This window comes from Nicrophorus vespilloides, unplaced genomic scaffold, assembly GCF_001412225.1.
Source record: "Nicrophorus vespilloides isolate i.1.1-1 unplaced genomic scaffold, Nicve_v1.0, whole genome shotgun sequence".
In the NCBI taxonomy this organism is placed as follows: Eukaryota; Metazoa; Arthropoda; class Insecta; order Coleoptera; family Silphidae; genus Nicrophorus; species Nicrophorus vespilloides.
Genome location: NW_017099394.1, coordinates 382 through 15,491, shown reverse-complemented (window position 1 = coordinate 15,491; position 15,110 = coordinate 382). Strand labels below are relative to the sequence as shown.

Below are 15,110 nucleotides of genomic sequence, written 5' to 3'. Positions count from 1 at the left end.
ATTAATTTTCTTAACTTTCCTCAAGTTTCATTAACTTTTCTCAACTTTCCTTAAGTTTCATTAAATTTCCTTAACATCCCTCACGTTTCATTAATTTCTATTAACTTTCTTCAACTTCCCTTAAGTTTCATTAAATTATCTTAACATCTCCCAGGTTTCATTAATTATTATTAAATTCCCTTAAGTTTCATTAAATTTCCTCAACTTGCCTCAAGTTTCATTAAGTTACTTAACTTTCCTCAAGTTTCATTAACTTTTCTCAACATCGCTCACATTTCATTAATTTATATTAACTTTCCTCAACTTTCATTAAATTTCCTCAACTTTTCTCAAGTTTCATTAAGTTTCCTCAACTTCCCACAAGTTTCATTAAGTTTTTATTTTTAATTGGAACAAAATACGAATATTCATTGCGTAAAAATTTTAATAATCTCTTAAACACTAATATCACAGCATTAAAATATCAAGAAAATATATACAAATAAATTCAGATCTATCTATGTACAAAATTCTAAGCTAAAAGCATCACCAAGGCCTCCACACGTTCTCCTGATTGGCAGAATTATTATACTTCTCGTCCTGCTGCTGCGGAGGAATCACGAAAGCCAAATCACCGTTTCCCAATCTCGTCGGAACCAGCGTCAGACCGACCTTCAACCTCTGATCAACAACGTTGCAACTGCTGTCCGCAGCCCTGATCATCACCTCCTCTTTGCACTCCTTCATCATCATCATCGGCGGACTCTGGCACTGAACGCGATTCAGGTGATTCTTCAGATTCTGAATATAAGTGACGGTCATCTCCAAGATATCAGCTTTCTCCAATTTAGCGGTTCTCTGCGAACTGCCACTTTTCTTGCAAGGAACTTCCTTCAACGAAGTCTTCGACTCCAGTAGGATCTGCTTCAAAGTTTCAAGGCTATCGTTGATCCTAGCCCTGCGCTTCTTCTCCATCAAAGGTTTGCGGATCTGATTAAAAGAAGAAAAGATAGAAAATTAGCAAAAATATTCGAATTTGTTTAAAATTTAAATTTTTGTTCTTAATAAACAAGTTTTGAAAACTCACTTTTCTCGGTTCCATAACTTGAGAAGGCATCTTTTATGATTGATTTGCAAAAAACGTCACTTAAATAAATCCACAGAATATCCTCGAAACTGAACACTTGGTAATCCACAACTTAATGTTGTTTGTTGTTTTTTTTTCTTGTTGAGCTCCTCTACTTCTCGAGATGCTTGTGCTTCTGATTCGGTGTCTTCGGATGGTCGAGTTTATATAAGGATCCGATCCCCACCAATACCTGCATCCTTGCATATACCTGCCCTTTTGTGTTGTACATTTTTTCTCTACTTCTTCTTTGCTCCATGAATGAATGGATGCATGAATGGGAGGACTCAATGGTTAGGGATCTACCTCACATTTGCATTCAACTATTTTACTATTTATTGCGCTAATTTGTATAGTGGATGGATAAGAATGAAAGGAAAAAAAAACAACTACAACTGTTCGGACCTTCATAAAAAAATATATATATTTGTGGTCAAAAAGAAAATAATGTAATTTGATAACATTTTATTTCTTTCAATTTTTGTAGATTTTTATATGAAAATTGGTATACAATACTTATTGAATATTTGGTTAAGGAAATATTCACTCTATTTAGGGAAAATTCCATTTTTCATGGACAAAAAGAAAATTATTTGAAAATCAGAAAAATGGTAAAAAACATTATTGATTGCAAATATGAAAATATTTAAAACTAATCATGCTTTTTTTTAAATCAGTAAAAGAATAATTATTATTACTGATTTTCATATCAAAAGATGCGAAATTAAAATAATAAATATACAAAAATGTTAAGAATTTTCTCAAGTTATAACAGAAGATTGATATTATTCACAAATTTGGTAGTAGGCTTATTGAAAAGGTCTTTGTTTTGTCCATAATTTCCATATTTGATGTTTCAGTTACTATTTATAGTTATTGAGTAGTTATATAAAAAGTAAAGTCAGTTCATAATAAAGAATAATTTTATTGGCAAATTTTGACAAAATAATGTTTATGGTTACAAATTACAAATGTTACATTGGAAATTCTATTGTTTTGTCATTAACTTGTCATATTCAATGACTTAACTAGTATGCATAGTTATTGAGCAATTATATGAAAAGTAAAGTCAGTACATAATGAAGAATAATTTTATTGGATAATTTTAATAATTTTTTACAGAATAATGTTAATGGTCCCAAATTTCCTTCCAAGCTTATTGAAAAGTCCAGAGTTTTGTGTATACATTTCATATTTGCTGACTTAAATAGTATGTATAATTATCAAGTTATTATATAAAACGTAAAGCCACTTCATAATGAAGCCTAATTTTATAGAATAATTTTGATATTTTATTACAAGAAAATTTTAATGGTCACAAATGTCTTTATATGCTTATTGGAAACTCCATAGTATTGTCATTAACTTTCATATTCAATGACTTAACTAGTATGCATAGTTATCGAGTTATTATATAAAAAGTAAAGTCACATAATGAAGAATAATTTTATTGGAAAATTTTGACAAAATTTTTACAAAATAATGTTTATGGTTACAAATTTCTTTACATGTTCATTGGAAATTCTATAGTTTTGTCATTAACCTTCACATTCAATGACTTAACCAGTATGCATAGTTATCGAGTTATTATATAAAAAGTAAAGTCAGTACACAATGAAAAAAATAATTTTATTGGAAAAATTTACAATTTATTACAAAGTAATGTTAATGGTCACAAATTTCTTAACATGCGCATTGGAAAGTCCTTAGTTTTGTCATTAACTTTCATATTCAATGACTTAACTAGTATGCATAGTTATCGAGTTATTATATAAATAGTAAAGTCAGTTCATAATGAAGTCTTATTTTATAGAACAATTTTGATAATTTATTACAAGAAAATTTTAATGGTCACAAATGTCTTTATATGCTCATTGGAAACTCCATAATTTTGTTACTAACTTTCATATTCAATGACTTAACCAGTATGCATAGTTATCGAGTTATTATATAAAAAGTAAAGTCAGTACACAATGAAGAATAATTTTATTTGAAAATTTTGACAATTTAGTAACAAAATATGTTAAAGGTTACAAATTTCTTGACATGCTCATTGGAAAGTACATAGTTTTATCATTAACTTCATTATTCAATGACTTAACTAGTATGCATAGTTATCGACTTATTAAATAATAAAGTAAAGCCACTTAATAAAGAAGCTTAATTTTATTGGACAATTTTAATAATGTATTACAGGATAATGTTAACGGTCACAAATTTCTTTATTTGCCCATTGGAAATTTCATAGTTTTATCATTAACTTTCATATTCAATGACTTAACTGGTGTGCATAGTTATCAAGTTATTATATAAAAAGTAAAGCCAGTTCATAAATAAGTCTAATTTTATAGAACAATTTTGATACTTTGTTACAAAATAATCTTAATGGTTACAAATATCCTTAAATGGTCATTGAAAAGTCCATAGATTTCTGTTTAACTTTCATATATAATGACTTAACTAGTATACATAGTTATCCATGAATTATATAAAAAGTTCAGTCAGTATTAACCCTAATATTATAGAATAATTTTGATAATTTATTACAAGAAAATATTAATGGTCACAAATGTCTTTATATGCTCATTTGAAAATCCATAGTTGTGTTATTAACTTTCATATTCAATGACTTAACTAGTATGCATAGTTATCGAGTTATTATATAAATAATAAATTTAGTTCATAATGAAGTCTTATTTTATAGAACAATTTTGATAATTTATTACAAGAAAATCTCAATGGTCACAAATGTCTTTATATGATCATTGGAAACTCCATAGTTTTGTTATTAACTTTCATATTCAATGTCTTAACTAGTATGCATAGTTATCAAGTTATTATATAAAAAGTAAAGTCAGTTCATAATGAATCCTAATTTTATAGGAAAATTTTGACAATTTATTCCAGGATAATGTTAAAGGTCACAAATTTCGTTATATGCTCATTAGAAATTCCATAGTTTTCTCATTAACTTTCATATTCAATGACTTAACTGGATTGTATAGTTATCGAGTAATTATATAAAAAGTAAAGCCAATAATACATAACCAAGCTTAATTTGATAGGACAATTTTGACAACTTATAACAAAAGAACGGTAAAGACTACAAACTTCGTAGTATACGTGAATAAAGGCTATAACTTTGTTTATAGTTTGCTTTTTATATATTCTAATTAGCATTCAAAGGTTTGTATTAATCAAATAAAACGTGGATACACAACATTTTCAAACTTTGACAGCTTACTTGATTATATATATAACTATATTTTTTAGTAAACTAAAGTAAATTGGAAACGAGTATAGTAGATGAAGTATAGACAAATTGTTGATCTTGAGGTAACTTTTTGTTGTTTTAAACAAAATCAAAGAAAAATCACGCTTGATGAATCGAGGAGCTCCGACGTGCATTGTGTGAAAAAGCGTGTTCTGGAAGCAAATAAAAATATTTCACGCTCGACCGGTCACGCAAACAACAAGAGGAAACCTTTCCTAAAAGACTCGGACTTTTCCATCTTCGTCTTACTCCTTCCAAATCAAATGCGACTTGCAACTTTGTCTTTCTTCAATCGCAAAACTCTCGAACTCGAAATATTTGAATGGAGGCGAACGCATGAATGAGTCCTTCTTTCTTTTTTGTTTCCTTCTTTTTAGTGGACGAATGCAAAAGGTCGGTCGGCTAAGATCAGGAGGGAGGACGTCGGGCACAATTAGTTGGGAATTTCTCGTCGTTTAAAGTTTCGTGTGATAAATGGTGTGCATTGGATGTGTTTGCATGCACAGATGCACACCTCTTGGGGGCGTCCATTCAATTCAAATCAATTGACTTTAATATGGTCAAATTGCTTAAAAATACACACGCACACGTACTCTTCAGAATTCGTGCAGAATGAGAGAGAGAAAAAAAGGGGACGAACGGAACGGACGACACAAGGAGGAAAAAGTTCGCACAATGCGAATATTCATCATTTCATAAGTAATATGTCGAATGCGGGATAGGCGGCATGGGTAGTTGAGGTTCTTTTCTCTAAACACAAAGCCAATTTCTACCAAATTTACAATGATTAATTACTTTTACAAACTAGTTTTAACATGATTTTCATCATATTTCATAAATTTATTAAGAAATACTGGTAAATGTTTACATTTACTACTACTACTTATTTCTTATCCATCTATATATAGTAAATGCATGTAATTGGTAATCAAATGAAAACTATGCATGGAAATTACTTGGCAAACTTCATGTAACGAGTAGTATCGAAGGGGAATCGTCAATCTTCGGGTAGATTATTGTAGTCGTAAATCAGTAAACTTTTCCGTCCGCATTATTATATTAAAGCGTAATTTAACTCAGATTTAGTTTAATTGAAACATTTAAGAAAATAATCTATAATTTAACATAAACACACAAACAAGAAATGACAGGAAACACACATATCTGTTAATTGCTATGTTAAGTAATAGTTAAGTACAGTCTATAAATATGACAGCTGACAACTTACGTCAAAGTGTCAAAAAAGTGTATGTATAGACAATTGGACCGCTGTACAATTACAAATATAAAGCTCCACTGTAAGTTTTAGAGTCTCTAAACTTCTAAAACTATGACAGCTGTCAAAGTGTCAAAAAATGTATGTTATAAACAATTGGACCGCATGTCAATTAGACACATAAAGGTGCACCCACACTATAACAAGAAAAATTGACAAGACAAACATATATATGTCAATTTATATGTTACTTGACAGTTAAGTTTTAGAATCTCTAATATTTCTCAAACTATGACAGCTGTCACCTTACGTCAAAGAGTAAATAAAATTATATGTTATAAAAAATTGGACCGCAGTACAATTAGAAACACAAAGTTGCATCCACACTATAACAACAAAAATTGACAAGACAAACGTATATCTGTTAATTGATATGTTACTTAACAGTTATGTTTTACAGTCTTTAATCTTTCTAAAACTATGAAAATTGTCACCTTACGTCAAAGTGTCAAACAAATTGTAAGTTATAAATAATTGGACCGCTGTACAATTACAAACATAAAGCTTCACCCACACTGTAACAAAAAAATTGACACGACAAACATATATCTGTCAATTTATATGTTACTTAACACGTCAAATTGTCAAAAAATTGTTATAAACAAAAAAAGTCAAAAAGAGATTGAGAAAATCAAGAGTTGGTACAAACCATCCATTTCATATTACGAATGGTGCAGACGCAGCATTACATAATGCGACATTCTGAAGTGATAAAGTATTGTTTATATGAGAAACTCATAACAATTTTTATTATAATAAAAAAATATATTCATCTCTTAATGATGACAAACTAATGTGAAAAATAAATGTATTTACGTAAAATGATCGTATATGTAATTATTATTAAAGTTATATAAAAAAAATACTGTGAATTTTAAACGAAACTTTCCAAAAAGTACATAAAAATTATGTGTATATTATTTCATTTATTAAGGTGACATTTTTTTTAAACTCAAGTTAATTTGAAGAATGAACAAAAATCCAAAATTTACTAAAAATTACTTAAAACTTGTTTCAAATATTTTTTTCGAAAATTTGTTGTTTTCTTTTTAAAAAATACATCAAATTATATAAAAAATAGTTATAAGAATGAAAAAAAAAGTTCGGAATTCTGAAGCTTTAAATGTAAGTTTGTTCAATAACTGATTACTTCAAGTAGATCTTAAATATTAAGCGAAAAAATAATTAGATTTATAATAATTAAAAAATGTAAGTAATATTTTCATTTATGTTCAAATAAATCTTAAGAATTACAAAAAGAAAACAAAAAGTGAAGTGTAATTAAAATCTTTAGACGTTTCAGTTACAAAAATGAAGTTTACATAATAATATTGTATATAAAAGGGTGAGGTATTTTTATTCACAGGATTTGGTTTCTAATTTCGTATTCCAAATCGGTTTTCGATTTCGAATCGAAAGTGAATCGAAGATTTGAATAAATATGCGTATCCTGTGAGTGTAAATAAATCAATGGATACGGCGGATTTCCTCTCAAATAGATCGAATTCTCTTACACCGACAATCCTCAAGAGAAATAAAGGAAAGGGTTTCGGAAATCGAAATTATTCAAATGCTCAAAACCCGATTAACATACCTCAATCGATTCACGTGTGTTCCGATTCAAAAAGAGGACAATTTGAGACACGATCGAGAGGGAGGCCAAAAAATCTCACTTCATTCAACACAATTGATATGTACATATATATATGAAGAGAGAGTATTGAAGTGAGTAAAGATGAAGTGAGAGAATCTTCCAACGAACTCTTCGTACAAAGCACAGGAAACGGGCGGAGATCTCTCTCGAGAAAAACGATCCGTACAACAAGTGAACGTTAAACTTGCGCCCTTCTCAAGATAAGAAATCTTCTGGAAATGTGAGAAAATTAATTCGACTATGAGGAAAAAAGAATTTGGAGAAAGGGAAGAAAAAAAATGCGTTTGAACGGTTCTTGATGACTTTAGCGCATTGTGTAATAACGTTAGAATTCGGTAAAAAAAAATGGGTAATAACTGTTCATATTTTACCTCTTGCTTAACTATTATAACTCAAGAATTTGAAAACTTGAAAAATTGTATCTTTTTTAATTTAAAGTTGTCACTTTACTTCAAAGTGTCAAAAAAAAAAATGTTATAAATAATTGGATTAATTCAATTACAAACATAAAGTTGCATCCACACTGTAACAAGAAATTACAAGAAATAAACATATTTGTCAATTGATATGTACTTACTAGTTAAGTTTTATAGTCTATAATAATCTTTCTCAAAGTATGACAGTTGTCACCTTACGTGAAACTGTCAAAAAAATTTATGTTATAAATAATTGAATCGTAATTCAATTACAAACGTAATGCCTGCATACACACTGTAACAAGAAATTACAAGAAATAAACATATCTGCCAATTGATACTAGGTAAGTTTTTAGAGTCTATGATAATCTTTATCAAACTATGACAGCTGTCACCTTACGTCAAAGTGTCAACAAATTGTATTCTATTAACAAATGGATCGTAAGTCAATTACAAACGTAAAGCTGTATCCACACAGTAACAAGAAATGAAAAGAAATAAATATATCTGTCAACTGCTATGTTACTTGATAGTTAAGTTTTAGAGTCTATAACAATCTTTCTCGAACTATGACAGGTGTCATCTTACGTCAAAGTGACAAAAATTGTATGTTATAAGTAATTCGATCGTAATTCAATTACGAACGTAAAGCTGCATACACACTGTAACAAGAAATTACAAGAAATAAACATATCTGTCAACTTCTGTGGTACTTGACAGTTAAGTTTTAGAGTCTATAATAATCTTTCTGAAAGTATGACAGCTGTCACCTTACGTCAAACTGTCAAAAAATTGTATGTTATAAATAATTGGATCGTAATTCAATTACAAACGTAATGCTGCATACACACTGTAACAAGAAATTACAAGAAATAAACATATCTGTCAATTGATATGTTACTTACTAGTTAAGTTTTAGAGTCTATAATAATCTTTATCAAACTATGACAGCTGTCATCTTACGACAAAGTGTCAAAAAATTGTATGTTATAAATAATTGGATCGTAATTCAATTACAAACGTAATGCTGTATCCACACAGTAACAAGAAATGACAAGAAATAAATATATATGTCAACTGCTATGTTACTTGATAGTTAAGTTTTAGAGTCTATAACAATCTTTCTCAAACTATGACAGCTGTCATCTTACGTCAAACTGTCAAAAAATGTATTCTAAAAACAATTTGAACGTTATTTAATTACAAACATGAAGGTACATCCGCACTGTAACAAGAAACAAACATATCTGTCAACTAATATGTTACTTAATAGTTAAGTTTTATTCTATAATAATCTTTCTTAAACTATGACAGCTGTCAACTTGCTTCAAAATGTCAAAAAAAAATATATACAGTTACGAACAAAAGATTAAGAGTTAATACAAATGAGTTATTACCGTTTTATATTACGAATGGTGCGGACGCAACATTGCATTATACAACATTCTTAAATCACAAGTTATATAATAAAAGATTAATTAATTCAATTTGTTAAATAATGTAAGTTATGCAACTAAATCGCAGATAATTATGAATGAAATAAATACGTAGAATAAATTAAATTGAAAAAAACAACAATTTTCGTGGCGCCTAAAGGAATGCAGCAAAACAAAAGTGCAAACGGTGCGCTTCTCAGAAATACGAAGATAAGGAAATGATGAATGAAACGTAGTAAAAAAACAAGAGGTAATGAAAATATTTGGGTCAGATTCAGTCGAGACTGAATCAACAACAAAAAACAGCATACATTATTTTCATGTCTGGAGTATTTTTATTTGTTTCGCGCGTAAATTTAAAATATTCAATATTTTATAATCAAACTATTGTTATAATTTATGTTTAATAACAATTTTTTTGTACGTTTGAAAAATATTGTACATTTTTATTTATTTCTTTATATTGTTTAAAATTTTATAAGTAAAAACATAAGATTTTTCAGATTTTAAATACAAAATTAATGTTTTCAAAATTAGCAGTATAAATAATTAGTGAAGTTTTTAATTCACTTTTTTAACTCAATTTTATTATTTATTACATCAATTAAATTTTAACTAATTTAACTTTAAATTTGTCAATAATTACACAATAACTTCACAAATCTACTGAAAAAATACTACTGTTGAAGCTTCGGTGAGTCTTCAAAAAAGATATTTGCATAATACTTGCACCATTGCAAGTAATCTCCTTTTTGCTCTTTTTCTCCCTCATTTTTGTGCAACGTGAAGCAAATGAAAAGAGTTTTTATACGCCGCAAATGAGCGACGTAATCCTTCGTTCCCGTTGCTCCCTTATTTTCACCATCACCTTGCATTCATCCTCTCCCACGAGCATTGTGCAACACGTCTGAAAAGAGCGATTTTTCCGCAAGAAGTAGAGAAAAGACGTGCAACGGATTACCTACCTGACCCACATAAAACCTGAACTTTATATACGTATACACACACACATGTCCATCCAATCATGGTAGATTTTCAGGATTTAAGGAGACGTTTATGAGTTTCTTCGCTATTCAAGGGTTACTTAATCGGCGAACTTGTCAAAATAAATACAGTTTCGAGCATTGAAATTTTTGGGTGCAATTTCAACACGAGCCTTTTTGAAGGTTTGTTTAGAAGGAGGCTGAATCTAATACAACTGTCTTCGCCTTTTCATCTCGACGACTACTTTATTAGCTGTAAGTTAACTGCTAACAAAGGAGCGTTACGTTTCGATGACATTAAAATCAGATTTTATTGACATTTAAGTGACATAAATGTCACTTTTTTGTTGAAGTTTCAGCAGTAATTTAACATGTTCTTTGTAACTTACTTGGAAACCACTTTTACCATTGAAAAATATATACTTGGACAAAAGTAAATGAGCTTTTGTAGAGTCGATCAAATTGTTAGTTAGAATGTATAATAAATAAAAATTTGATATAAAGAAAATCTTTGATATAGAAGTAATTCTTTTTGTAAACTAAAACTATTTACTTATTTTCCAAATATAACTGAATCAAAATAGGCACAAAAAATAGTTACTTAAATAATTTTAAAAAAATGTCGAAATGTAATTTTTCACTTATTTTCTGTTGACGTTAAGTCATTATATCTATTTTTATCAAATTTATCGTTTTCTTAGTATATTTAACCAGAATATTTATTATAACAGTAATAGAATAAATAATAAACAAAATTTATGAAAATTGTCATAAAAAAAATGTTACTATTTTGATCATTCGCCATTTCTTTTCTGCTAAAGTTATGTAAGTTTTCATTAAATATTCTAATTCTATAAATAATCAAATTTTATTTTACTTTATTCAAAGCTTTAAAAAATCTTAATTTCATCATGAAAATTGATGATCAAATTTATTAATTTTTTTATATAAGTAAAATGATTTTTATGATTTTTTTTAGTACTTTGAGTAACTTATTATCTTAATTTCATCATGAAAATTAATGATCAAATTTATTACATTTTTATATAAATAAAGCAATTTTTATGATTTTTTAGCACTTTGAGTAACTTATTATTTCTTAATTTTAATCGTCATAAAACTGAAAAAATTTATTAAACTATGGATAAAAAAATTATATAATTATATTGATTTAATACAAAAATATTTCAAAATCAAAATAGTAACGCTTCTTTTATAACACTTTATAATGATTTAGAAAAAACAAACATAATTATTAGTTAAAATAATGACATTGATTAAATTATGTTAATGAAAACATGTATAATAAAAAAAAAATCAGTAATATAATGAATAATAAACAAAATTTATAAAAGTTGTCATAAAAGAAACGTTACTATTATAATCGTTCGCTATTTTTTTTTTCTGCTGATGTTATGTAAGTTTTCATTAAATATTCTAATTCTATAAACTATCAAATTTTATTTTATTATATTTAACGTTTTAAAAAATCTTAATTTCATCATGAAAATTGATGATCAAATTTATTATTTTTTTTATACAAATAAAGCGATTTTTATGATTTTTTCGCACTTTGAGTTATTATTATTTCTTAATTTTAATCCTCATAAAACTGACAAAAATGATTAAACTATAGATAAAAAAATATATATAATTATATTGATTTAAAACAAAAATATTTCAAAATCAAAATAGTAACGCTTCTTTTATGACACTTTATAATAATTTAGAAAAAAACAAACATAATTATTAGTTAAAATAAAGACATTGATTAAATTATGCTAATGAAAACATGTATAATCAAAAAAAAAATCAGTAATATAATGAATAATAAACAAAATTTATAAAAGTTGTCATAGAAGAAACGTTACTATTATAATCATTCATCATTTTGTTTCTGCTGAAGTTATGTAAGTTTTCATTAAATATTCTAATTCTATAAACTATCAAATTTTATTTTATTGTATTTAACGCTTTAAAAAATCTTAATTTCATCATGAAAATTGATGATCAAATTTATTATTTTTTTTATATAAATAAAGCGATTTTTATGTTTTTTTCGCACTTTGAGTTATTATTATTTCTTAATTTTAATCCTCATAAAACTGACAAAAATGATTAAATTATGGATAAAAAAATTAGATAATTATATTGATTTAATACATAAATATTTCAAAATCAAAATAGTAACGCTTCTTTTATGACACTTTATAATGATTTAGAAAAAACAACCATAATTATTAGTTAAAATAAAGACATTGATTAAATTATGCTAATGAAAACATGTATAATCAAAAAAAAAACAGTAATATAATGAATAATAAACAAAATTTATAAAAGTTGTCATAAAAGAAACGTTACTATTATAATCGTTCATCATTTTTTTTTTGCTGAAGTTATGTAAGTTTTCATTAAATATTCTAATTCTATAAACTATCAAATTTTATTTTATTATATTTAACGTTTCAAAAAATCTTAATTTCATCATGAAAATTTATGATCAATTTTATTAATTTTTTTATATAAATAAAGCGATTTTTATGATTTTTTTCGCACTTTGAGAAACTTATTATTTCTTAATTTTAATCCTTATAAAACTGACAAAAATGATTAAACTATGGATAAAAAATTAAATAATTATATTGATTTAATACAAAAATATTTAAAAATCTAAATAGTAACGCTTCTTTTATGACACTTTATAATAATTTATTAAATTATACTAATAAAAACATGTATAATAAAAAAAAAATCCGCAAATTAAACAACACCTGTTTTTTTTTATAAATTTTCCTTTCTACAATTATCAATTGTTTAATTTCGTAATCCAGTTCGCTTGATCGGAATTCAATGTCGAATCTACCTGCGACTTTCACTCGGATATCAAGGGCTGAACAGAAGTCCTAAATGCGAGAATGAACAAAAAAAAATAATAAAGGGTAGACCAGCAGATTTAACCCAGATTTATGAGGACATCGTGGCGTTTTTTTTTATTTCCCTTGTATATTGTGTGAGCGAATGCCGCAATTCCACTCGGTATTTGGGTCAGGAGGATGCAAGGGTGAAATGAGAGGTAAAAAAAATAGACGAATTTGTGAAGAGGATTGAAAAGAATGTGCGGAGTACCTGTAACGCAGATTCGATTAAGATGTTTGATAACTTTTTATTATTAGTGATTTTTTTTTAGAGTGAATTTTGCTATAAAAATGTGTGTATAATTTTATGACGGAACTGATTTATAGATAGAAATTTGTACACAATTATTGAGTGATTAATTTCAGGACGAATAAAGTAATAGAAAACTTCATATTGCATTTTTTTCTATATTTTTTTTTGTATAATTTGATGACAATTTTGTTTGATGACAAAAAAATTTGGTTCATAAATTTTATAGAAAGCTTTATAATGAATTTTTACTATAATTTGATAAAAAATTATTTGATGTAGAAAACATCATAGTAATTTCTTACATTGATTTATAAATACAAATTTGTACAAAATTAGTGAGTGAGTAATTTAAAGATTTGTGACTTAATAGAATAATTTGATAACAAAAATGTATTATTAATGTAATTTATTGATGAATATTTGTGTATTTGTATGAAAATGTACTTAATTATTATATTTTTTAATTATATATTTAATAAACGAAAAATTTGTAGGCTATGATATAACTCCATTAAAAACAAATGATACAAATGTTTTTGGAAATAGCAAAACAAAATACAAATGTTTAAAGCACAATGTTTATATAATTAAATTTTTTTATAAAAACTTTAATTAATGTAACATTCTAATAAAAAAAACTTACATTTTCAAAAGTATCAGAGATTTGACTGAAAGAACTGCATTTTATTTTACTTTTCTAAAGCAAGTTTTTTTTTCTATTAAAAATTTTGGTCCATACATTTTAGAGAAAACTTCATAATGAATTTTTTTATAAATTGATGACAAAAATTTGTAGAAAACATCATAGTGATTACTTACTATAAAAATTGATTTATAAATACAAATTTGTACAAAATTAGTGAGTGATTAATTTCAGGACAAATTATCTTTATAAAGTAAAGTAATTTAAATTTTTAATGTGAATCTTTGTTATAATTTGATGACAAAAAATTATTATTAAGGTAATTTATTGATGAATATTTATATATTTGTATGGACATTAAAAACAATTGATACAAATGCATTTGGAAATATCAAAACAAAATACAAATGTTCAAAGCCCTCTTTTATCCAAACATAATTCAAATTTATATATGAAAATATACACATAATTGTTTACATAATTACATTTTTTATAAAAACTTTAATTAATGTAACATTCTGATAAAAATAAACGGTTACATTTTCAAAAGTAACAAAGATTTGACTGAAAGCACTTCATTTTATTTTACTTTTTTAAAGCAAGTATTTTTTATGGTTTTTTTTTCTATTCTTGTGATCGTTAGAATAGTTTAGGACCAAACATTTTGGACAAAATTTTGGTCCATACATTTTAGAGAAAACTTCATAATGAATTTTTTTATAAATTGATGACAAAAATTTGTAGAAAACATCATAGTGATTACTTACTATAAAAATTGATTTATAAATACAAATTGGTACAAAATTAGTGAGTGATTAATTTCAGGAAAATTATCTTTATAAAGTAATTTAAAGATTTGATAGAAATTTTTAATGTGAATTTTTGTTATAATTTGATGACAAAAAATTATTATTAAGGTAATTTATTGATGAATATTTATATATTTGTATGAACATTAAAAACAATTGATACAAATGCATTTGGAAATATCAAAACAAAATACAAATGTTCAAAACCCTCTTATATCCAAACATAATTCAAATTTCTATATGAAAATGTAAACATAATTTTTTACATAATTACATTTTTTATAAAAACTTTAATTAATGTAACATTCTGATAAAAAAAACGGTTACATTTTCAAAAGTACAAAGA

At 26.2% G+C, this 15,110-nt stretch overlaps 1 protein-coding gene across 1 annotated transcript; it reads right to left on the bottom strand.

Annotated features, from left to right (window-relative positions):
- Positions 1–525: 525 nt before the first annotated feature.
- Positions 526–963, bottom strand: LOC108564448 (transcription factor HES-3-like). Its single transcript, XM_017923495.1, has 2 exons — positions 752–963; positions 526–694 (listed from the first exon to the last, which is right to left on the bottom strand). Exons 1-2 carry the CDS (start codon positions 952–954, stop codon positions 526–528), a joined length of 372 nt encoding a protein of 123 aa, XP_017778984.1. The 5' UTR covers positions 955–963.
- Positions 964–15,110: the final 14,147 nt, after the last annotated feature.

Bases quoted from the DNA above. Each gene is read 5' to 3' on its own strand.
- LOC108564448 (XM_017923495.1), bottom strand. From the start codon at position 954: ATGGAGAAGAAGCGCAGGGCTAGGATCAACGATAGCCTTGAAACTTTG. The intron at 695-751 runs GTGCCAGAGTCC...GGTGATGATCAG, and splicing joins AATCACCTGAATCGCGTTCA to GGCTGCGGACAGCAGTTGCA.